Genomic DNA, 24,195 nt, shown 5'->3' with positions numbered 1-24,195 from the left:
TCATACAAAGAGATCATTAGATGATAGTTTCAGAATAAAAAAATTACGTGAACAAGTTAAAAGATTAAAAACGCAAAATAATGCATTGCGTACACAAATTCGGCGATTACATGCGAAGGAAAGGGAAAGAAAATCAGTCAGCCCAAGTAGACAAGACGAATATAATAATTTGAGGGAATTAGGTCGTAAGTTATTACCGGAAGATTTTAATAGATTATTAACAGCACAAATAGATGCACAATGTAAAAGTAAACATGGCAAAAGATATATGTTTGTTACCGATATATTTGTATACATAGGTATTAAGTATATATAAAATAACTTTAAAATAAATTTTAAAATAAAATATACAATGTATAATATATTTTTTGTATTTTTCATTATATTTTTTCTTGTTTATCTTGTATAATATTTATGTTCTTACATTTTTATAGTCATAGTAACATGTGTATTTTATATTTTTTCGATTTTTGCTTTCTTTCCTTGTTTTTCAGTGTATTAGAAATAATACATTTATTATTTTTATTAAATTTTGATTAACTAAACGTAAAAATAAGTTGGGCAGATAGAGAGTAAAAAAATGCAAGTGAGATTGAAATCCAGGTGGCACTGCGATTAGGTAGCTTCTGTCGCGCATGCGCACTCAATTTTATGGTACACCGACATCAAAGGTGCCGACAGAGAGTTTCGCTACTGTATACTGTGCTAGTATCTACTCCGTGTGTCTACACTAAGTGTCTACTCCGACTACCGCTGCTCCCTCACCTTATTATGCATTATGGTCGGAGTTTCCGAATATCAGCCGTCCAGTAGGTTTGCCACGTCCCGTCAAACATTCAGCAGTTCACCACATACGCACTATGCTTAGTCCCCCTGTCACGTGTCATCCGCGCCGAATGGCTCCGGATCGTCAGCACGCTGCTCGGGCGGAGTTTGAAATCCTCGTTCGTACTGGGATCGCGTGCCCGTTTGAGAAGTCGTGACAAAATCTACTCTGTTTATAGATTTGGTACAAACCTTTAATGAGATTCCCATGGCTTTAAAAGACATCGACAAGACGGTGATCGCCACTCCATTTGTACTCTTTAAATTTCTATATATGTTATTTGGCTTGTGAAACGTTAGTCAAAAGTTTCAAAAGTTTATGGACAATATTCTGCGTGGAATATAAACCACAACAGCATTTGGAGCACCTCCGTCTATTCTTTCAACGTCTTCATGAGCATGGCATCGTTGTGAATCCCGCGAAGTGTGTGCTGAGACAGGCAGAGGTTACTGTCCTTAGACACACGGTGTCTTCCGTCGGTAAGCGCCTGCCAGCTGACAAAGTGGAAGCCATTGTCACTTATTCCTTGCCCGTAATGTCCAGACAGCTTCGTCGGTTTTTTGGAGTAATATAATATCTACCGTCGGTTTCTCGCCGACGCAGCTACACTACAGACAACCCTAGCCTATACCAAAGCTGCTCTTCCTTGCGCAAGCATATTGGCTAACCCGCAGCCATCTGCACAGCTTGCGCTCTTCACACATAAGTCGGATCACCAGATTGACGGCGTGGTTCGGCAGTTCATGGACGACTAATGGCAACCTTTTTTCTCAAAGAAGCCCTCCGATAAGGATCGTCTGTAGGCGCCGTATGAGTGTGAACTTTTCGCGATCTACAAGTCAGTACGCTGCTTCACTTTCGTGCTCGATGGTCGTCACTTTACCATCTACACTGACCATAATCCGTTGATCTACACCTTTCAACAACGTGTTGGAAACACATCTCGCTGCCGCCGGAAATGGTTGGATTTAATAGCACAATATTCCATCGATAGTCGACATGTTAGCAACCACAAAAATGTTTTTGCCGTCGAGTTGTCAGGGACGGTTCGGCATTACAATTGTAGAACGTGCAACTTCCCGGCACTGATGTCACTTTATGTTGTGACGCCTTACAGGAGTGTCCGCGTCCTTTCGTCACTCAACCTTTCCGTCGTCAGGTCACCAATACTCTGCACGCATTAAGTCGCTTAGGAGCCTATGCCACGGTCAAGCTCATCACTCAACATTTTATGTGGGCATTTATGCACAGGGACTCATGTCCACGTTGATATTATAGGTCTCATGCTTGTTTCGGATGGTTTCAGGTATTGTCTTACTGCCACGGACAGATACACGCATTGGTTAGAGATTGTTCCAATCGTGGACATCACTGCTGAGACAGTCACTAAGGTTCTGCTCCTCGGATGATTTACTCGATTTGACGTTTCGTATCGAATCACCAAACAGCTTGGAAGACTTGTAGGGTTTTGCCAATCTTTGACTACCTTATATCATCCGTGCTACAACTGCATAGCAGAGCGTCTTTATCGAAAACTCAAGGCAGCACTTATGTGCCACGGCGGAGAATCATGAACAGATACTCTATCACTGGTGTTACTTGGTCTCCGCGTGGCATGGAAAGACGATCTACAGGCATCGTCGGCGGAACTCATCTGGCTCCGGAGAATCATAGCCAACTTACATCCACAGTCTGGAGCCACCTTCCAATTTAAAGATACGCGTATAGTACGTTACCAGATTGTGATACAGGATGACAGCGTGCAAGCTGTTCCAGCCTGTTACACCGAGCCGATCAAATTTTTTCACGTCTCGCTGGCGTCCAGAAATTTCGGCGGCCAATATATTCGACGCCAGATGACAAGTCAATCACAGTTCAATGACCTATGCGTATGTACCAGAGAAATAAAAGGTGTGACATAGGAGTCGATAGTTATTTCTCCTTACCTCCTCGTCCACAAAAGTACAAGACTGATAGAAAGGCACTTCATATCCCAGATTCCTCCAAATCCAATAGAAAAAAAATCTCGGAGAAGATACTTTCTTGGAAATTGCAATTTTTTATAATTTTTCACAACCGCCGACATTAGAAATTTACGTAAAAATTGACTTAAAAATTTTAAAAAATAAAAGGTGGCACATAAATCAAAAGCTTGACTTTTTGGGATTTTTTGACACAAAATTTAAGTCGATATCTTTATTCAGTAAAAAGTTATAGTCTCCGAAAAACTTCACCAAATGCATATTTTGAACGCCTCCCCCTCTATTATCTGAAGGTCTGTCAAAAAATTACACTGGCAATTGATGATCTATACATAGATCTATAAATATGCAAAGTTTGAAAAAAACCGATGGGGGATGAAATGATATGGTTTTGGAATAGCATTCTTCCTCGGTAATTGAGGAAGGACAACTATGGACGATGGAAAGATTAAAACGAAAATGAAACTGTACTGCATGAGGGCGCAAGCTCCATGGATTTTGGTGCGGTCTTATTTCAAAAGAAAGCAGATTTAAAATTTTATACTTACGTATAATATACACATATGCATATTGATTTACATGTAGCGGCTGGCAGCAGTAACAATAAAGAAATATTCGCTGTAGAAATAGCCAGCACGGTTTATGGTGTGCAGGATAAATAAGCTACCTTTGAGGAGACGTTTTAGCTTTTAATATTTTTAAGTAATAGAAAAATAAATTTTAGTCAACGTCCTCGATAGCACGTCCTCCATAACGCCATAAACCGAGGATTACCGGGGACCTGGGCCCAGCGGCCCAGATGGCCATGATCGTTAGGCCCCAGGTAAGCGAACCTCGGGAAATCCCGCTACATTACTGAAAATAAATATTTAGCAACAATTCCCCCGCCAACGTCCGTGTCGCCCTCCTTAAGCGACAAGAAGGACGGCACCCACAAACAGGTAAGGTGATTGGCTTACCAGAATATGTACGGTGGCCAATCACCGAAACACACGGGTGTAACAAAATACTTAAAAGCAAATGTAAAAATTGGCAGAGACATTCAATTTTCATCATTCGACAGTCGACAAGTTACGAGGTACAAATATAGAGTTGGAGGAGAGAATCCGAAACATCAAATAAATCTATCGCAGGAACTTGTGGTTCATTTTTAATACTCGACACTCCTCTCCCTCCAAATACACAAGTGCCTACGGGGGTACAAAATTCATATCTGATGAAATAATATGCGGAAGAAGAGCAAGACAACCATCAAGTATTCAACCGGCGGATCGCTTAAACAGTTCTCTAGATTTTGTAGATAATTTAATGATAGAAGTAGGCAGTTTGAAACTCGCTAGCAGAGGGAACTGGAATTTCAGATGCTGATTTCCTCGGTTGAAAAAAATCGCACATATAGTAATAGCGATGAAAATGAAAACATATTGTCAAGTGAAGAGTGGGAAGATGTCACTGAAGGCATCATTCGTTCCTCAAGAAACAATAAATTTTTACGTACATCACAAAACAACCAGACCATAATTACCGAGTAATATAAAATTATTGGAATAGGTGATTTTACTTTATACTTAATAAATGAATTAGTAGACAATATAATAAAACAAACGAATAATTATACCACCGAAACAATAAGAAAGAAACAGCTCCCATAATTTCTAGGTTTCATCGCTGTTGTATTACGTATGGCATAAATAATATACTGATTCAACTGCCAAATATGGAAGAGTATTAGTGTACTGCTTTCAATAGTAGAATCTCTTTCTTTCCCGAAATATTCAATAGGACCAGATTTATGCAAATCTTTTTGATGCTTTTTTTGACGAAATGTACGCAAAGAAATACTATGATTAGAACTCATATTCAAAAGGTTAACAATTATTTATAATAATTAGATTCTAAATTTAGATAACACTTCATACCAGATAAGGTATGAAATTCAAGGCAGAGAAATTGAAAGGCAGAATATGACTTATTACATATAATCCGAGTAAGTCAACCAAATGAGATATAGAGGGATATAGGAGGGTTGACTGTAAACTGTAGATTTACCTACCGTAACTAAACGTAGCTATGTCAGTTACCTAAACGTAGAGCAAACGCTCCTAAACGCCTTCGACCCTCGCATGTATTGTCGCCCTCTCGAGATATTCCGAGCTCCTCGACAGGACCTAGTGTAAGCTTTAGTCGTAAATTATGTTGAGTGCAAACGACGATTTGGTCGAATCCCCGACTGACGATTACCAGACGCTCTGGCACTCGAGGCCCATGTACGTAGTAAACCTCGAAGGTGGAAGCTGATGGGGTTCTGCACTACAGTTTGATTTCCAGGGTATTGCAGAGTAAAGTGAGCGAGGATCGTAGCGCTACTTTCCGGAAATCAGTTCCCTTTCCTTTGACCGATCGCGGGTCTCGGGATGGGCCCAGTGGGATCAACTTTGTTCGCCCCTGACTCCTCAGCGGCCCGATTAGAGTTCAGCACGCCCACATATGAATGAGGAAACTCGGTGACTTTTGGGCTAACAAATACGCTCTAGTCGACACTTTTTGGTTTGGGAATGATTATTCAGAGCTTAGATACCGACGTCAGGATTATTCAGAGTTTAGAGTTAACACCGCTAAGGTGGAAAAAGAGTGCAGTTAGTATATATCGCGATTATTTAGAAGAGTTTTTATATAGTGAATTTCCCGAAAATATAGTTCTTGTAGTAAGTTTAAAGGTAGCCAGAATGATCTTTTATTCTAGAAAGGCGGTTAGCGCTTTTTTTAAATTTCTGCTCATTTCAATGATAGATACCATCAATATGTGATTCGTCTGGTGAAATAATAATAAGAAAGAGGCGATTTATAAGAAAATAAGAAAATACTCTCAACCTCTTCAGACGAGGAAAGTATCGAAAGTGAACCGATAGCTCATGACGATTTCCAGTCTGATTCGGAGGAAGAGAATGTTGATGATAACAAAGAGTAGGAAAAGAAAATCAAGCCATAGATGAGTATGCTGAAGAAGAAAAATTGTTAATCAACGGCACGGACTGCGACGATTTTTTTTCTTTATATAGGTTATTTTTCACGGATCATATACTAAAAATGATCGTGGAAGAAACAAACGAATATGCTATACAGCTGAAGAATAGCTCTTCACCTAGAGGCAGGAAACACCAACAGGCCTGGAAGCCTGTTCACAATAATATATAAGAAATGAACATTGTTTTTGGTATCTTGCTTATCATGGGTGTAGCTCCGTTGCCAGAGATAATTTGTACTGGTCCGAGAGGCAATGTATTCGAATGCATGAATAAAAAACGCGATGAAACGCGATTGATTTATAACTATTCTCAAATACGTACATTTTACCGATAATACTATAGCTAGAACTGAAAATCGATTATATAAACTATGGAATATTGTTGACGCAATTGTATATACATTTAAAAATACTGTGAAATCTGTAATAACGATTCTAATTGACGAAATCATGGTTACATGGAGAGGATGCCTGAGTTTTCGCCAATATCTTCCAAGGAAGTATCATAAATATGGAATAAAGTTATATAAGCTATGCCTTCTGGATGGTTATACTAATAATATTCTTATTTATGCCGGAAAAAACTGGTCCCAGAACTGCAAAACCACATGCGCATGGTATCATAATGGCATTGATGTATGATTTATTATATGAAGGCCGAATATTGTTCACAGATAGTTTTTATACGAGTGTCCCTTTAGCCGAGGAACTATTGCAAAAGAAAACACATATTTGTGGGAATATACAAATGAACAAAAAAATTCCACTGGTGCAGGTAAGACAGAAACAACAACGGGACGATGATATAACTTTTCAAAACCATAGCAGTGTAAAATTTTTTTAATCGACAGATAAAAAGCCAGTGTTCATGCTGAATCGAGTTGCTTCAGTTTGCTGTGAATGAAAGAGGAAAGATGGAAGAAGAAGAGAGAGATGAACGTTTCGTCCTGAGCCTGTTAATAGACTCATCAATAAGGCTACGTAGCAGGCTCTGCCTTAGACGCACAGATGTTAGGGGCAAATTAGAAATTGTATATATTGAAACGAAGAAGGAAATATGCACTTTCGGTAAACTATATGCGTCGATGTTCCCGAGTGTCGGAAGGCCGCCACAGAATTATTGATCAACTTTTGAAAAATATAGGTAATCTCGGCAAAGAAATGCCAAGCAAAAATGAAGACGAAACTCTACCGAAATATCGTAAACATTTTCTCCAATTATGCAAAGGGTAGGCGAGAAAAACAAAACAGAGATGCAAAGAATGTTATAAACGTTTGTCTCAATTGAAAATTGCAAGGTATGCCGCGAGCAAAGCCAAAAAAGTAACGACATATTGTGATCGTTGTGCGGGCCTGTCAACACTCTGCTTCGTATATTTTAGAAAACTTTATAAAAGAAATAAATAATCATGTTAAGATTATATTGTTAGGTTTATATTACATTTTAAGTTTATATATTTATAGTTAAATTTATATATGTATATGTTAAGAGTACATTGATTCTGAATTATTATGTAATTACTATTAAATAATTGTTGAAATAAAATAATATATACCGATTTTGTACCATCTACATTGTGAAATGCAAGCATGACCCACCGTGATGTATGCCGCCCCGCGTAGCAGACACGAATGACCCATTGATGATGCATGCCAGCGTTAACGTGTTCACCAAATACATTGTAATTATTCACTAACTGTAATTTCGTTGAATTCGTTGAAATTGTTATATTGTTACTATATAGATAAGGATTTAGTTCCATGAATTTCAATTCTTAGCCACACAATCGAGCACTGCCCCTTCTCACATAACTATACGAGTCGTTCTGTGGAAAGTCGCTCTCCCACTATTTGAATACAATGACTTCTCTCAGTAGAGACATTACACTAGTATAGAAAGCAGAATTTCTAATGAAGCGGTGCAAAAATAAAGCTGGAATAACATTACTAAAATGGAAGGATAAACGACATGTTATGCTGTTATCTACGAAAACATTCTGTAGCAACTACGATTCCGTAGTCACGGAATTGTTTATGTTTTTTAGAGATCGTAAACTTTCCGTCTGAAAATCACAATACGATCTGACGACCCAGCGCAGGTTTGCTCGCTGCATGTCAATACTTTGCAGCTAGATCCATGCGCTATCATAACCCCGACATCCGTCTGGTTAGCGTCAATCCTTGAGAATTCTTTGAATCGAGCAATTGTTCTCTAAAGTTACGTCACGACTGAGCGTCGCTCAATTGTCTGCGACGTATCTCTAACTTTTGTTTATTTATTACCAAGTTTCGTTCCCTTGCATTTTTCCTGGAAACGTTCGCTTTTCTCGTCCGCGCATCCATTCCTTTCCTACTCAGGTTTTCCTTCTCTTTCCAAACGCGTTTTTAAGGGGCGAGATTTTCGCCCTCGTGTTAGTTCGTTTAAAACAGTTCGGTTAGAATAGTCCGTGCAGAACAGTTGAGTTTAGATCAGTGGTAGCGAACCTGTGACCCGCGAGTCAGACACTGACTCACGAAGGTTTCTTAAATGACCTACACATTCACTTTTATGTCTTGTACGAGAAAATAGGCAATGAAAAATATTAAAAAATGGAGATATAAATACCTAATATTAAATTTACAAAGAAAAATATTTCCAAACGGACGTTGACTAGCAGATTTTCTATCGCACCATATTGATATCATTTTTTTTTATTTCGACCTTTATTTTTCACTCTTTCACTTGCAGAAGTAAAAGTTGTAAAACAAAAGGAAAATGTAAATCTTTTTAAAGAATTTTAAAATTGAAAACCAAAGAAAAGTGTCAATTGTTCAGTTATTCTGTTCACAAATTTTCAGTGTTTCCAAATTATTGGTACTCTTTTTACCACACCTTCCCCTCTTCTAGGAGTATTGCCACTGACGTAATGTGTAATGGGCTAGTATTAAAAAAAGCAATGAACAAAATTTGACCCACTTTTCAAGAAGGTTCGCCATCGCTGGTTTAGACAGTGTGGTTAGAACGGTTAAGTTGCACAAGTACGCGTAGCTAGTAAGAATGTTGAGCCGACTAGCGCAGCGGAAGAACCGTAGCCTCAGCATCGTCTCCGAATATAATTGTCATCGCACCATTGTTAAAATACTATCGTTATTGTTATTAAAATTGAGAGCAAAAACTGAATGTATGTTACTTTTCCACTCCTATGCCTCAATTCTGTAGAAACGGCTATTATTAAAGAAAAAAAGGGTGAAGCGAGTTGCTTTAGTGTGCTATAGATAATGGAAGAGGAAAGAAGGAACGAAAAGAGAGGGGAAGGACGTTTCGTCCTGGGCCTGCTAGTGGACTCATCAGTAAGGCTACCTAGCAGGCCCTGCCTTAGACGCTGAGATATTAGGGACAGGTCAGACCTGATATATATGGGAATGGGTAGGTCATCGAGTACTTTCAGGAAACTGTCCCTGTAAATGGTGCTGTCCCTCCAGTGGCGAGCGCCGGAAGGCCGTCACAAGGGTTATACTATCCTTAAACAAAAGTCTTTCTGTCAAATATAAACGTTACGGTAAATGTAATTAATCCGGTGATTTTGTACAACTACCGGTTATTATATATAATCACCACTAAGTTTTGTAAATGTGACGAATTCTTGTATATTTATCAAATTAACCGACGAGTTTATGTAATTTCCAAGTCGTAATGGTGAATGGTCTATCTTTCAAATTAATAAGAAAAGAGTTCCCATAACACCTGATCAAAATGTTATGGGCAATGACGCATGAACAAAAATTTATAATCTTAAACGGAAGAAACACATCGACACGAACTTTTGCGGTGACTAACAGGCTCCAACAAGGTACGGTTAACCCACCGATATTATTCAATATATACATCAGTGACTTATTAACAATGTTCTCACTAAACGAACAAAGGGACAGAAAAGCAATAGCCTTCACTGATGGCATTGCAATATACATCCAACGCAAAGGCTCAGCAACTATAATGCCCTGCAAGCACTATACAACAAAAAACAAAATTACCTAAACACATGGAGATTCAAAATCAATGTATAAACATGTGAAATAATATTATTCCACCCTTATTATATTATGAATCAGCAAGGCAGACAGGATTATCTCCATCGCAAGCTTTCATACACCTCAATAGTAAACGGCTAATACAGAATAAAAAAGTACAACAAAGTGTTAGTAGAAGAAGGATATAACAGTAATTATTACATTCGAGTGAATATATAGTATAATTGCGAAATGAAATTAGAAATCAGAAAAGCCAGAGTCACCAGTTACAAGATTAAAAATGGAATTGGTACTTAACAAACCAAATCATCAGCCATTCTACTATAACTCAATACACGATAACATAATGGACGACAACCACAATAACACACGGTAAGATGGTGGCGATACCATATCGGCAATGTAGCGACACTTCCGAGGAGTGTCAGCAGATTCGTAGCCATCTGTGACCGCATTCGTTAGCAAAAATGCCGGCACGCATTGCTAGCATCTAGTCACCAGCGTAATACCACAGTATACAGTAGCGAAACTTTCTGCCGGTAACTTTGATGTCGGTGTTCCAAAAAATTGAGTGCGCATGCGCGTTATAAAAATCCAGATCGCAGAGCCATTTGGATTTCAATCTCACTTGCATTTTTTGCTCTCTATCTGCCCCACTTATTTTTACATTTAGTTAATCCAAATTTAATAAAAATAATAAATGTATTATTTCTAATACACTAAAAAATAAGGAAAGAAAACAAAAATCGGAAAAATATAAAATACACATGTTACTATGACTATAAAAATGTAAGAACATAAATATTATATAAGATAAACAACAAAAGAAGCAAAATATAATGAAAAATACAAGATATACATATATTATACACTGCTTATTTTACTTTAAAATTTAATTTTAAATTATTATATATATACCTATATATACAAATGTAACATACTTTTTACTTTAAAACATACTTTTTATTAAAATGAAAGCATATTTTATTACAATGAAAGTATATGTAATCTTATTTTTTGTTTCTTGTTTCCTTCTTTGGTTTCTAGTAAGGTGGATCGAGTAATTAAAATATAAAACAAGCAATGCTCTATTTTGCGCTGTTAATTTTTTAACTTGTTCGCATAATTTTTTTATTCTGAGGCTATCGTCTAACAATTTCTTTGTACGAGTTGTCACCAGGCTCATTTTAGGCTCCTCAGCTTCTGTAATATTCAAATCTGTCAGATTCATAAAAAGGATTTTTAAATATATGATATACAATTATGTAATTATAAATTAGCTGGCACAAAATGAACAACAAAATAATATGAAATAAAATAAAATAAAATACAGTAAAAGTATAAACTTACGGTTTCATTACTTCTATCTCAAAATTACTGGTAGCAGAATGGCAGGTTAGCAGAATTATTTTAGAGGTTTCTGCATTGCTGAAAACAATTTAGGTATAATTTATAAATTTAATAATTAAAAATACAAAATTCATTATTCCATTAATATATATTATCTACTCCCTTCTGCAACTTTTACAGCCTCTTCCACACATATATTACTACAACAAAAAATATATATATTATAGAAAATTACAAAAAAATATAAAACATAATTTTAATTATTCTATTAATATATATTACTTAGTCTCGCCTTCAACTTTTACAGCATCTTCTGCACATATTATTTTGTCTGCTAAGAAAGAAAGAGAAAGAAAAACTAAAGAGCAAGTGAGGCAGAAGTTCACATGGCACTGGGATTCGGAATTTATTGACGCGCATGCGCATTAAATTTTATGCCACACAAAATCATGCTACTTGCACTACTGTATACTGCGGTAACACTCCGTGTGAATCGCACAGCGCCAGCACCAGCGTGACACGCGTGTCATCGTTCCATTCAAAAATGTTTTCTTCTTTTTAGATTAGGCTATTCGAAAATGATAAATTCCTCCTTGCAAATAAAATTTTGTTGTGAAATCAAAAATTTAACAGAAGCTTACTTTCGTTCTATTGCACCATCAGTAGATTTTGCTAAATCTCATGAAGTTGCAAATGTTATTAATGCATGGGTTCAACAAAATACAAATAATCTTATCAAAGACATTGTTACACATGGTTTGTAAATTTCTTTTTCTTTTTGTAAAAATAGAAAGTAATTGAAAATTTTATAAGAACAATTAATGAATGTTAAAAATTAGATAAAAGAATTCATCGCTGTTCTTCATCTTAAATAGGTGATCTGAATAGCATGATAGTAATTGTACTAGTTAAAGCAGTATACTTTAAGGATCAGTGGAAAGATAAATTCGATCTCGATTTTACAGAGGATATGCCATTCCATATTGATAGTAACATCGTAAAAAATGTTTTTACGATGCATGGGCAAGGTTGTAATACGTTACAAGGTAAGTTTCAAACTTTAGGAAGGTGACGTAGTGAATTAAGTAAAGATCGTCATTTAACGATAACTAATAATTTATTTTCTTAACAAAATGAAACAAGAAGACTATGTATCGAAAGACGTGCGTACTGTATACGTTCTAGGCGTGAGCTGCCAAAAATTGCGAAAGGACTCGTTTTCCTCGCTCCGTTCCCTTATTCTCACCATCTAATTTCGATGTCAATAAGGAGGGGGGAGGGGGGTTATAGAACGTCCTTCTTAACCTTTGAAGATGAAGAGAAAGTTTGGAGTCAAAACATACATTTACTGCCTCCTGTCCCTTCGCTTCGAGTGTGGTTAAGTACATCTTTCCGCTCTGCACCACGGGGTTCAACGCGATTCCGGTGGTCGTCATAAAACAAAAATCGATAATGTATTAAATGAATTTTTACTTGATGCAATTGTTGCATTTGTTACTACTTTGTTAGTTGTGAATGATAAAGTTCAACAAATAAATTTTTCTAGGGTAATGAATTGCTCAACATCCCTCTCCAATCCCTATGCCCAGCGCCTTCCTTCACCACTAGTTAGATGCTTCAACTGCCGGCAATAAAGACATATGCACTGTGAGTGCTTTAGTTAAAATTAAAATATTTTTGTCGGATTTGCGGATTGCCGGGACAGGATATAAATTCTTGTACTCGCTGCGCCCGAATTCGTGCGGGAAACGCTTCGTGCGGAGGGACAGCCAAGAATTCTGAACCTCCTGGAATCCCGTACTCTTAACTATCTGTCAAGTATAAATAATTCCAAAGAATATGGTAAAATTTTTACTGAAAGTAAAAAACAAATAGAATTTTTGCATGAAATGTTATATCTTTTTAAACGTATAAAGGTAGTTAATAGTAATAATAAACACGTACAAAAGAAATGCTTTATCTCCTGGCAGATAAAAATTAATAATACTATTCATTTTTTGGAAGTATTAAAAAACTATAACTTCTCATATCTGCAAACACGTAGATTAAATTCAGATTGTGTGGAGAATTTCTTTGGATCTATTTGTTAACCAAGTGGTAATAGTATGCGGGCACGCGATCAGATAGTTTAGCCAAATATAAACATCACGAACCAGCGCATATCTATAAAAGGAAAAAGAATTAGAGTTTACTTCCACAACAACAGTATCGCGTAAAATTGAATATATTACAAGTATTTACATTTTGGTTTGTATTCTCGAGCATCTCTTCTCGAACATCAGTCTCGTCTGTTTATCGCGCGTTGACGGTGACCGCCTGGGCTCGATTTTCGTCGAGAACGAAATGGTACGGGACGGGGTTAATACAACACTTGTACAATTTATGCGCGCGTTTAGAAAACTTTTTAGTATGAAGTTTATGGAACATTTAGAAGTGCAAAATTGTACAAATGATTTTAACGAGATATTAAGTGATGTTCACACGTCAAATTTTACGGAGTCCACAGAATATGTGGCATCATCGACGCATCCAATTTTAAACATTTCGCCGCTTGATGATCGCACAATGGATTTGCCAGAAGCAAATGCATTGAAGTACGTGTGCGGTTATTTAAAAGAAAAATAATTAGAAATGCATTCTTGCAATTTATGTATAAAATTTGTAAGAGAAAGTAACACTGTGTTAGATGATACTAGATTATATTGTTCCTACATAGCTGATGAATACCAGGAAGGCAATATCTTTGGAAATTTGAATATGGCAAGCAATAATTTGTGTGATTACATCAAAAAATTAGAGGAAATATTTGTTCAAAATTTTGAGAACAAGTGTCTTCACAAAAATATTAATTATTTATTTAATTTGGCGCAACAGATAAACTTTGAGCCACCATGCCCAAATTTTTTAACGGTTTTTTAAATAAAATTATATTTCCGTACGCGTATATATTTATCCTTTCGCTACGAACAGCTAGCACGGTTTATGGTATGGGCGGCAATCAAGCCATTTTTGTGAAACTGCTTTAAGCTATTAATAGTTTTGAGCATGAAGTAATTAACTTTCTCGAACGGCCTCGATGATACATATGGATGCCATAAATCGGGGATTTCCGAAGGGTCCACCTTCTGCGGCCGAACCACCCTCGGTCCCACGACGCAGGTATTAGGTCCAGCGGAAATCTCCCTACATTACCAAATATGGTCATTGTAGTAAGACATCTCACACCTAAAACAAAAATAAAGCGACTAACTGCCAACAACAGTCTAACTTGAGAAGCGATCTTGATCCGAAATAAAGCTCTTTCTCTACTGAACTCGTTAAATAACCTATCCCTTCATATTATACGTTAGCGGAACATAATAAAATATACCAAAGTATTAACAGAAAAAATAGAAAATTATTTTTTATTTATAAATTTTCTTTTTAACTGTTATTCTCTTTTTTTACATCTATGTAGTTTTGTCTTTGTAATATATTGTGTATTAACGTACGCTGTACGTAAATGTACATAGGTGTGCTTTAAATGCATGGGTGTGCATGTAAAATATTCAATTTTTTGATAAGTTTGATTGTATTTATTATCAATTTATCTCTTTTTTAAAGCTTCTACATTAACAAACGCCTAAAGGAAGTTGAAACGGAGCTTAATAAGCTTAATAAAAACGGTTTTTTACACTTTTATTGATTATCTTTTTTTTTGTTTGTATCGAGGTCGATCAAGTAGCTGAGATATAAATCGATGAAAAGATGGTACAATGAAAGTATATGTAATCTTATTTTTTGTTTCTTGTCTCCTTCTTTGGTTTCTATTAAGGTGGATCGAGTAGTTGAAATATAAAACAAGAAAGGAGTTGGAAGTAATGAAAATAGGATGCAACATATATATATATATATATATATATATATATATATATATATATATATATATATATATATATTCTAAATAGGCCATTGGAGAAAGTTAATTACTTCATGCTCAAAACTATTAATAGCTTAAAGCAGTTTCACAAAAATGGCTTGATTGCCGCCCATACCATAAACCGTGCTAGCTGTTCGTAGCGAAAGGATAAATATATACGCGTACGGAAATATAATTTTATTTAAAAAACCGTTAAAAAATTTGGGCATGGTGGCTCAAAGTTTATCTGTTGCGCCAAATTAAATAAATAATTAATATTTTTGTGAAGACACTTGTTCTCAAAATTTTGAACAAATATTTCCTCTAATTTTTTGATGTAATCACACAAATTATTGCTTGCCATATTCAAATTTCCAAAGATATTGCCTTCCTGGTATTCATCAGCTATGTAGGAACAATATAATCTAGTATCATCTAACACAGTGTTACTTTCTCTTACAAATTTTATACATAAATTGCAAGAATGCATTTCTAATTATTTTTCTTTTAAATAACCGCACACGTACTTCAATGCATTTGCTTCTGGCAAATCCATTGTGCGATCATCAAGCGGCGAAATGTTTAAAATTGGATGCGTCGATGATGCCACATATTCTGTGGACTCCGTAAAATTTGACGTGTGAACATCACTTAATATCTCGTTAAAATCATTTGTACAATTTTGCACTTCTAAATGTTCCATAAACTTCATACTAAAAAGTTTTCTAAACGCGCGCATAAATTGTACAAGTGTTGTATTAACCCCGTCCCGTACCATTTCGTTCTCGACGAAAATCGAGCCCAGGCGGTCACCGTCAACGCGCGATAAACAGACGAGACTGATGTTCGAGAAGAGATGCTCGAGAATACAAACCAAAATGTAAATACTTGTAATATATTCAATTTTACGCGATACTGTTGTTGTGGAAGTAAACTCTAATTCTTTTTCCTTTTATAGATATGCGCTGGTTCGTGATGTTTATATTTGGCTAAACTATCTGATCGCGTGCCCGCATACTATTACCACTTGGTTAACAAATAGATCCAAAGAAATTCTCCACACAATCTGAATTTAATCTACGTGTTTGCAGATATGAGAAGTTATAGTTTTTTAATACTTCCAAAAAATGAATAGTATTATTAATTTTTATCTGCCAGGAGATAAAGCATTTCTTTTGTACGTGTTTATTATTACTATTAACTACCTTTATACGTTTAAAAAGATATAACATTTCATGCAAAAATTCTATTTGTTTTTTACTTTCAGTAAAAATTTTACCATATTCTTTGGAATTATTTATACTTGACAGATAGTTAAGAGTACGGGATTCCAGGAGGTTCAGAATTCTTGGCTGTCCCTCCGCACGAAGCGTTTCCCGCACGAATTCGGGCGCAGCGAGTACAAGAATTTATATCCTGTCCCGGCAATCCGCAAATCCGACAAAAATATTTTAATTTTAACTAAAGCACTCACAGTGCATATGTCTTTATTGCCGGCAGTTGAAGCATCTAACTAGTGGTGAAGGAAGGCGCTGGGCATAGGGATTGGAGAGGGATGTTGAGCAATTCATTACCCTAGAAAAATTTATTTGTTGAACTTTATCATTCACAACTAACAAAGTAGTAACAAATGCAACAATTGCATCAAGTAAAAATTCATTTAATACATTATCGATTTTTGTTTTATGACGACCACCGGAATCGCGTTGAACCCCGTGGTGCAGAGCGGAAAGATGTACTTAACCACACTCGAAGCGAAGGGACAGGAGGCAGTAAATGTATGTTTTGACTCCAAACTTTCTCTTCATCTTCAAAGGTTAAGAAGGACGTTCTATAACCCCCCTCCCCCCTCCTTATTGACATCGAAATTAGATGGTGAGAATAAGGGAACGGAGCGAGGAAAACGAGTCCTTTCGCAATTTTTGGCAGCTCACGCCTAGAACGTATACAGTACGCACGTCTTTCGATACATAGTCTTCTTGTTTCATTTTGTTAAGAAAATAAATTATTAGTTATCGTTAAATGACGATCTTTACTTAATTCACTACGTCACCTTCCTAAAGTTTGAAACTTACCTTGTAACGTATTACAACCTTGCCCATGCATCGTAAAAACATTTTTTACGATGTTACTATCAATATGGAATGGCATATCCTCTGTAAAATCGAGATCGAATTTATCTTTCCACTGATCCTTAAAGTATACTGCTTTAACTAGTACAATTACTATCATGCTATTCAGATCACCTATTTAAGATGAAGAACAGCGATGAATTCTTTTATCTAATTTTTAACATTCATTAATTGTTCTTATAAAATTTTCAATTACTTTCTATTTTTACAAAAAGAAAAAGAAATTTACAAACCATGTGTAACAATGTCTTTGATAAGATTATTTGTATTTTGTTGAACCCATGCATTAATAACATTTGCAACTTCATGAGATTTAGCAAAATCTACTGATGGTGCAATAGAACGAAAGTAAGCTTCTGTTAAATTTTTGATTTCACAACAAAATTTTATTTGCAAGGAGGAATTTATCATTTTCGAATAGCCTAATCTAAAAAGAAGAAAACATTTTTGAATGGAACGATGACACGCGTGTCACGCTGGTGCTGGCGCTGTGCGATTCACACGGAGTGTTACCGCAGTATACAGTAGTGCAAGTAGCATGATTTTGTGTGGCATAAAATTTAATGCGCATGCGCGTCAATAAATTCCGAATCCCAGTGCCATGTGAACTTCTGCCTCACTTGCTCTTTAGTTTTTCTTTCTCTTTCTTTCTTAGCAGACAAAATAATATGTGCAGAAGATGCTGTAAAAGTTGAAGGCGAGACTAAGTAATATATATTAATAGAATAATTAAAATTATGTTTTATATTTTTTTGTAATTTTCTATAATATATATATTTTTTGTTGTAGTAATATATGTGTGGAAGAGGCTGTAAAAGTTGCAGAAGGGAGTAGATAATATATATTAATGGAATAATGAATTTTGTATTTTTAATTATTAAATTTATAAATTATACCTAAATTGTTTTCAGCAATGCAGAAACCTCTAAAATAATTCTGCTAACCTGCCATTCTGCTACCAGTAATTTTGAGATAGAAGTAATGAAACCGTAAGTTTATACTTTTACTGTATTTTATTTTATTTTATTTCATATTATTTTGTTGTTCATTTTGTGCCAGCTAATTTATAATTACATAATTGTATATCATATATTTAAAAATCCTTTTTATGAATCTGACAGATTTGAATATTACAGAAGCTGAGGAGCCTAAAATGAGCCTGGTGACAACTCGTACAAAGAAATTGTTAGACGATAGCCTCAGAATAAAAAAATTATGCGAACAAGTTAAAAAATTAACAGCGCAAAATAGAGCATTGCTTGTTTTATATTTTAATTACTCGATCCACCTTACTAGAAACCAAAGAAGGAAACAAGAAACAAAAAATAAGATTACATATACTTTCATTGTAATAAAATATGCTTTCATTTTAATAAAAAGTATGTTTTAAAGTAAAAAGTATGTTACATTTGTATATATAGGTATATATATAATAATTTAAAATTAAATTTTAAAGTAAAATAAGCAGTGTATAATATATGTATATCTTGTATTTTTCATTATATTTTGCTTCTTTTGTTGTTTATCTTATATAATATTTATGTTCTTACATTTTTATAGTCATAGTAACATGTGTATTTTATATTTTTCCGATTTTTGTTTTCTTTCCTTATTTTTTAGTGTATTAGAAATAATACATTTATTATTTTTATTAAATTTGGATTAACTAAATGTAAAAATAAGTGGGGCAGATAGAGAGCAAAAAATGCAAGTGAGATTGAAATCCAAATGGCTCTGCGATCTGGATTTTTATAACGCGCATGCGCACTCAATTTTTTGGAACACCGACATCAAAGTTACCGGCAGAAAGTTTCGCTACTGTATACTGTGGTATTACGCTGGTGACTAGATGCTAGCAATGCGTGCCGGCATTTTTGCTAACGAATGCGGTCACAGATGGCTACGAATCTGCTGACACTCCTCGGAAGTGTCGCTACATTGCCGATATGGTATCGCCACCATCTTACCGTGTGTTATTGTGGTTGTCGTCCATTATGTTATCGTGTATTGAGTTATAGTAGAATGGCTGATGATTTGGTTTGTTAAGTACCAATTCCATTTTTAATCTTGTAACTGGTGACTCTGGCTTTTCTGATTTCTAATTTCATTTCGCAATTATACTATATATTCACTCGAATGTAATAATTACTGTTATATCCTTCTTCTACTAACACTTTGTTGTTATTATTTGTAGTGTCCAAAAATACTTGTTACATTACGGAAACCGAAACAGAGTTAATTCATTAAAGGGTACAGTGCTTCTCTGAGAAGATAGCTCACGACTGTATGGGATAACTTTATGCTTTCGTGAGGCGTGAACGATTCAGTAATAATATATCGAGAATATTAAAGGCTTTAATGAATTTCAATGGCAACAAGAATTATAGCTTACATTCAATCAAAGTATTCTTAGCAATTATGTTGCGCCATAACATTTTTTTATGATTTTGAGAAGACATAGTTCAGCAGAAACACTAGTATATTATAAATGTTGCAATGTTAAGTCGGTAGGTATAAATTGTTATTATAATTATTACTTATCATACGAATGCTGCATATGAAAGTGTATGAAAGCATTTCGATAATGTTTGTAAGTAATTAAGTACGAAAATTATAGAATCACTTCAAATTGCGCAAATTAATTTGATTGGGGATCGACAATATGTCCTCTAAGCAACTCTACATCGATTTCCCCTGTCTTGATGATACTATAGATGAATGGATGATCCACTGATATTTCCATTGGTGGTAAATCCAGAGGAGTATAGCCAAGCAATGCTGAAACAATAACAATAATTCATTAGCTTTAATAATAATAAAATGACTTAAATTTTCCCTTAATGATATATTTTTCTCTTTTTTATCCTACATGCAACACCTGTTTATATAGTATTTTAAAACACCGTCTCTTAGCATATAGTTTATAAAATGTCCTATTTAAAAGTTCATTAAAAATTAATCATCTTTAAGTATATATCAAAAGTTGTAATATAATTATTTATTTTTACATAATGCCTGACATTTATGGAAAGAGCCATTTTTAAATTATACGTACCATGTACTATAATATTCTGTTATTACTAGAGGAACTTTTTATTTTATACCTTTGGCCACTGTGGATTAAATATTTTATATCTACTATCAGTAATGTACAAGGAGAAAAATAGTGGTGAAGTTAAACAAAATTTGGTTAAGGACCCAATAAATATTGGAACAACACTACTGCCTTCGGTTTCTGGATTTACTATTCTGACAATTTGTAAAAGAAAGGATGGGCAGTCATTATTTCTATCTGCCATATCATGCAGCTTCTCACACCCCAAAAAGATTCTATATTGATTACCCCAATTTCAATTAAGCAATGTTACTGCCACCTTCTTTTTGCCTATTCTTATTACCCAGAACAGTATAAACTGAATTTATTGCAACATACATTATGACAGAACAAATGCTAATTAATGCGAAAATAGTATGCTATTAAGCAATAGATTTATCTGAATTACTATGACTTTTAAAATTACCTCTTATATATGTTCTTTCTAAGCGAATAAGGGAATAATTGTAATAAATATATAACAAAAAGTAATTAGATTTATATCACGCATAAAAATCTCGTTCCCTTTCTGTCATATCTTTTTTTGAATTCAACATTGGCAGGTGTTAAAATACGATATAGGTAATCAGAACTTTTTTCTGCATGTAAAAAAATTAATTTCTTAAAATTAATCTAACTAATATCAAGCAATATATTGTACAATAAAATTGGTTAAAATTAGCGTAACGGTGCATAATATGATGTGCCCTATTCATTTCGGATTCGAAGGCCTTTCGCTACAAATATTATAGTTAGCTCGATTTATGGTTTGCGCCGCAATCAAACCAGTTTTAAGAAACCGTTTCAAGCTTTTAATATTTTCCGGGCATGCAGTAATTAACTTTCTTCAACGGCCTCCATGGCACATGCGGCCGCACGGTACAGATATCAGGCCCAGCGGAGATCTCACTACATTACCAAATATGGTAATAACTAAAAACCGTCCTTCCCTAATAAGGCGGTGGTTAAAGTCAAAAATATAATTGGACGGCAGACAACAAAATATAGAATTGCCAATAAAAAAATTGTCAAGAACATAGCACGCCGTTGAAGTAAAGACCTCAGTCTCGGTCGAGAAACCCCTGCGAACACAGCAAAAAATAAGCTCTAAAGACAATTTCAAGACTTTTCACCCTGTCTCTGAACTCCATTGAACACGCCAGTTAAAAGACATAGACGAACACTATTCAATTACTTAATATAGCAACTTGAACATAAGGAGGCATTCTAAATTATTACTTTTATATGTAAGCACATTATGAATCATCTATCGAGCGCAACACTCTCCAAACATCTTAGGAAGAATCATAAAGTGAAAACTGAAATTGAGCTAATAACATAAATTCTTTGAATTATACTTACTGTATGCTACAATTTAAATGGAAATGCATAGACTACGCATATTATTTATAAATAGTTGACACATTATATTACAACGCACAATAATTGTGATTATGAAATCATATGATACATATAGTTTCTAAAAATTTGTACACTTTAAATAAAAGAGTTTCAAAAGTAGTGTCATGCATAATTTCGCAATATACATTATACAAGGTAACTTTTAAATACTTACGGCTAATCTCAGCAGTCCCAGCAGCTGTAGTGCCTTCTTCATCAAATTCGATGTATGCTGTGTGCAAAATTTGAGAAATTTGTAGAGCTCTATTGGAAATTCCAGAAAAGTTAGCACGTTCAGTAAACGCATCACTTAAACCCATCTGTGTACAATAATAATTAAAGCATAAGAATGTTCATTTTTGAATGAATTCCATATTATATGATTACATATGTGTATACCCTTTGTAAAACAGACTCAAGATCTAGTGTACTTTCCACCTTGAACTTTGGTAAATAGATTCTTAATTTAGTTTCATATCCTTGATGTAAAATATTAGCTAAGTTTACATTTTTTAATTTTTTTTCAACTTGTGCCAATCCATCAATTGCATTTGGAAGAATTATAACCATACTCAATTCCGCGCCCTAGAAAAATTTATTTGTTTAATCATATCATTCACAAGTAGCAAAGTGGTAACAAATTCAACAATTGCAACAGGTAATAAATTCATTTAATACATTATTGCTTTTTCTTTGAAACTTACCTTATAAGGTATTACAATGAATTTAGCATCTAAATCATAGAGTTCACCATACCGAAAAGTATCTTGTCTATACATTGTAGGAACATTTTCTACTCTAGAGTTACCAATATAGAATGGCCTATCCTGTGTAAAAGAAAGCTTGAATTTATCTTTCCATTGACCTCTAAAATACATCCCATTAACTAGTACTAGTTTTGTCCTGTCATCCAGATCATCTATTTAAGAAGACAAACATCAATTAATTCTTTTATCTGATTCTTAGTTTTCATTAATTATGTTGTTACGAAATTTTCCAATGTTTTCTATTTTTACAAAAAAAAAAAACGTGAAAAAGAAAAATTTACAAACCAAGTGTATCAATGTTTCTAACAAGATTATTTGTATTTTGTTGAATCCATGTATTAATAATATTTGCAGCTATTTGAGATTTAGTAAAATCTACTGCTTGTGCACTTGAACGAAAGTAAGTTTTTATTACATCTTTGTAAGTTGGTTTCATAGTAAATTCATTGGGTACGAATATTTTAGTTAGAAGGCGGAGTTCATTTTCTTGAACAGTCTAAATTAAAGTAGAAAAAAAAAAAATTGAGACATACCTAACATAAATCAAAAATAAGTGTGGGTAACGAATGTTTTTGAAATAAAGAAAAAAAGTTGATATTCTTACATCCAGATCATCGATAATTGCTTGATAGCTTGATATGTCAAGGTTATTTTCAGATGGAAGATGGAGTATGTTTTTAAATTGATTATCTGTTTCTCCTTCTGCTCCATAAGCAGCCATAGCAAGGGTAACAGCGGCACTGAATGGGGACGTTATAAGATTATATGGATTTTCTTCTGCAACAGTCTACATAAAGAATTTTTATTCATATAGTATTCACTTTGAACAATTTTTAGTTTTAGCTAATAATTCATTCTTTTTGGGCAAAATTTATTGTAATCTCATTATTAGATTTTCTTACCTGAAAGAATGAAGAAGAGAATCGATTCATGCTCTCTGCAACAGCAAGAATGGCATCAACATCATTCCTTACTGTTGCCATTGTTTTTAAGGCAAATGTTGCTACCAGAAGAGTCTCTAGTACTGGAATAATTTATTTCCTTACTATTATTTACTATACAATCTATCATAAAATTTTTTTTGCGTTATTAATGTTAAAATATGTTTGACTTATTAAATATAGATACTGTGTGTTAGGTTGTCATTTACACATTAAATAATATAGGTGCGGACATGCGTACAAGGAAAACGTGTAAGCTACTCGACTTCTGCGGTATTTATTATGCAGGCCCTTTACGATTTCAGGGATTCAAGGACGAAGATTAATTTGTCACGAAAGATAAACCACCGACGGGCGACAACTATGTGAAACGATTAATGAACATTCGCCTGATTCTATACATATCTTTTTATGTATGTTCCGTTTCACTCGCTGAATTAATGACCAGTGAGTATTTAATTGTATTATGGATGGATATCGAATTAATTGTACTGTTTAACTAGTACATTAAGTTATTAATAACAAGAACAGCGAGGGTCAGTTGATGCTACTGTTGCACCGCCAAGTGATGCGCAGGGAAATTTCGAGTCTCTCAATATGACCATAACAAGCAATAGTTCGAAAAACGCCTCGACTTTGAACAATGGCATGCTCCGAAAATAACATGGTCTATGTTAGTAAAACCCTTTTGGGAATTTGATTCTAAAGGAAAGTGAAAGCAACGGCTCTTAGGGCATTGCTGTTGTTAAGGATAAGTGTATTGCCACC

The 24,195-nt window shown here is 34.7% G+C and overlaps 1 protein-coding gene across 1 annotated transcript; it reads right to left on the bottom strand.

Moving 5' to 3' along the window:
- Positions 1-21,513: 21,513 nt before the first annotated feature.
- Positions 21,514-23,418, bottom strand: LOC143432264 (serine protease inhibitor 3/4-like). The gene is made up of 8 exons (XM_076909041.1): positions 23,389-23,418; positions 23,091-23,273; positions 22,772-22,982; positions 22,424-22,638; positions 22,119-22,304; positions 21,866-22,039; positions 21,681-21,686; positions 21,514-21,585 (listed from the first exon to the last, which is right to left on the bottom strand). The coding sequence occupies exons 1-8, from the start codon at positions 23,416-23,418 to the stop codon at positions 21,514-21,516; spliced, it is 1,077 nt and encodes a 358-aa protein (XP_076765156.1).
- Positions 23,419-24,195: the final 777 nt, after the last annotated feature.

The sequence above is a fragment of the Xylocopa sonorina genome, unplaced genomic scaffold (assembly GCF_050948175.1).
Source record: "Xylocopa sonorina isolate GNS202 unplaced genomic scaffold, iyXylSono1_principal scaffold0076, whole genome shotgun sequence".
In the NCBI taxonomy this organism is placed as follows: Eukaryota; Metazoa; Arthropoda; class Insecta; order Hymenoptera; family Apidae; genus Xylocopa; species Xylocopa sonorina.
The sequence above is the reverse complement of the archived record's forward strand: the minus strand, read 5'-3'. Positions and strand labels throughout refer to the sequence as shown.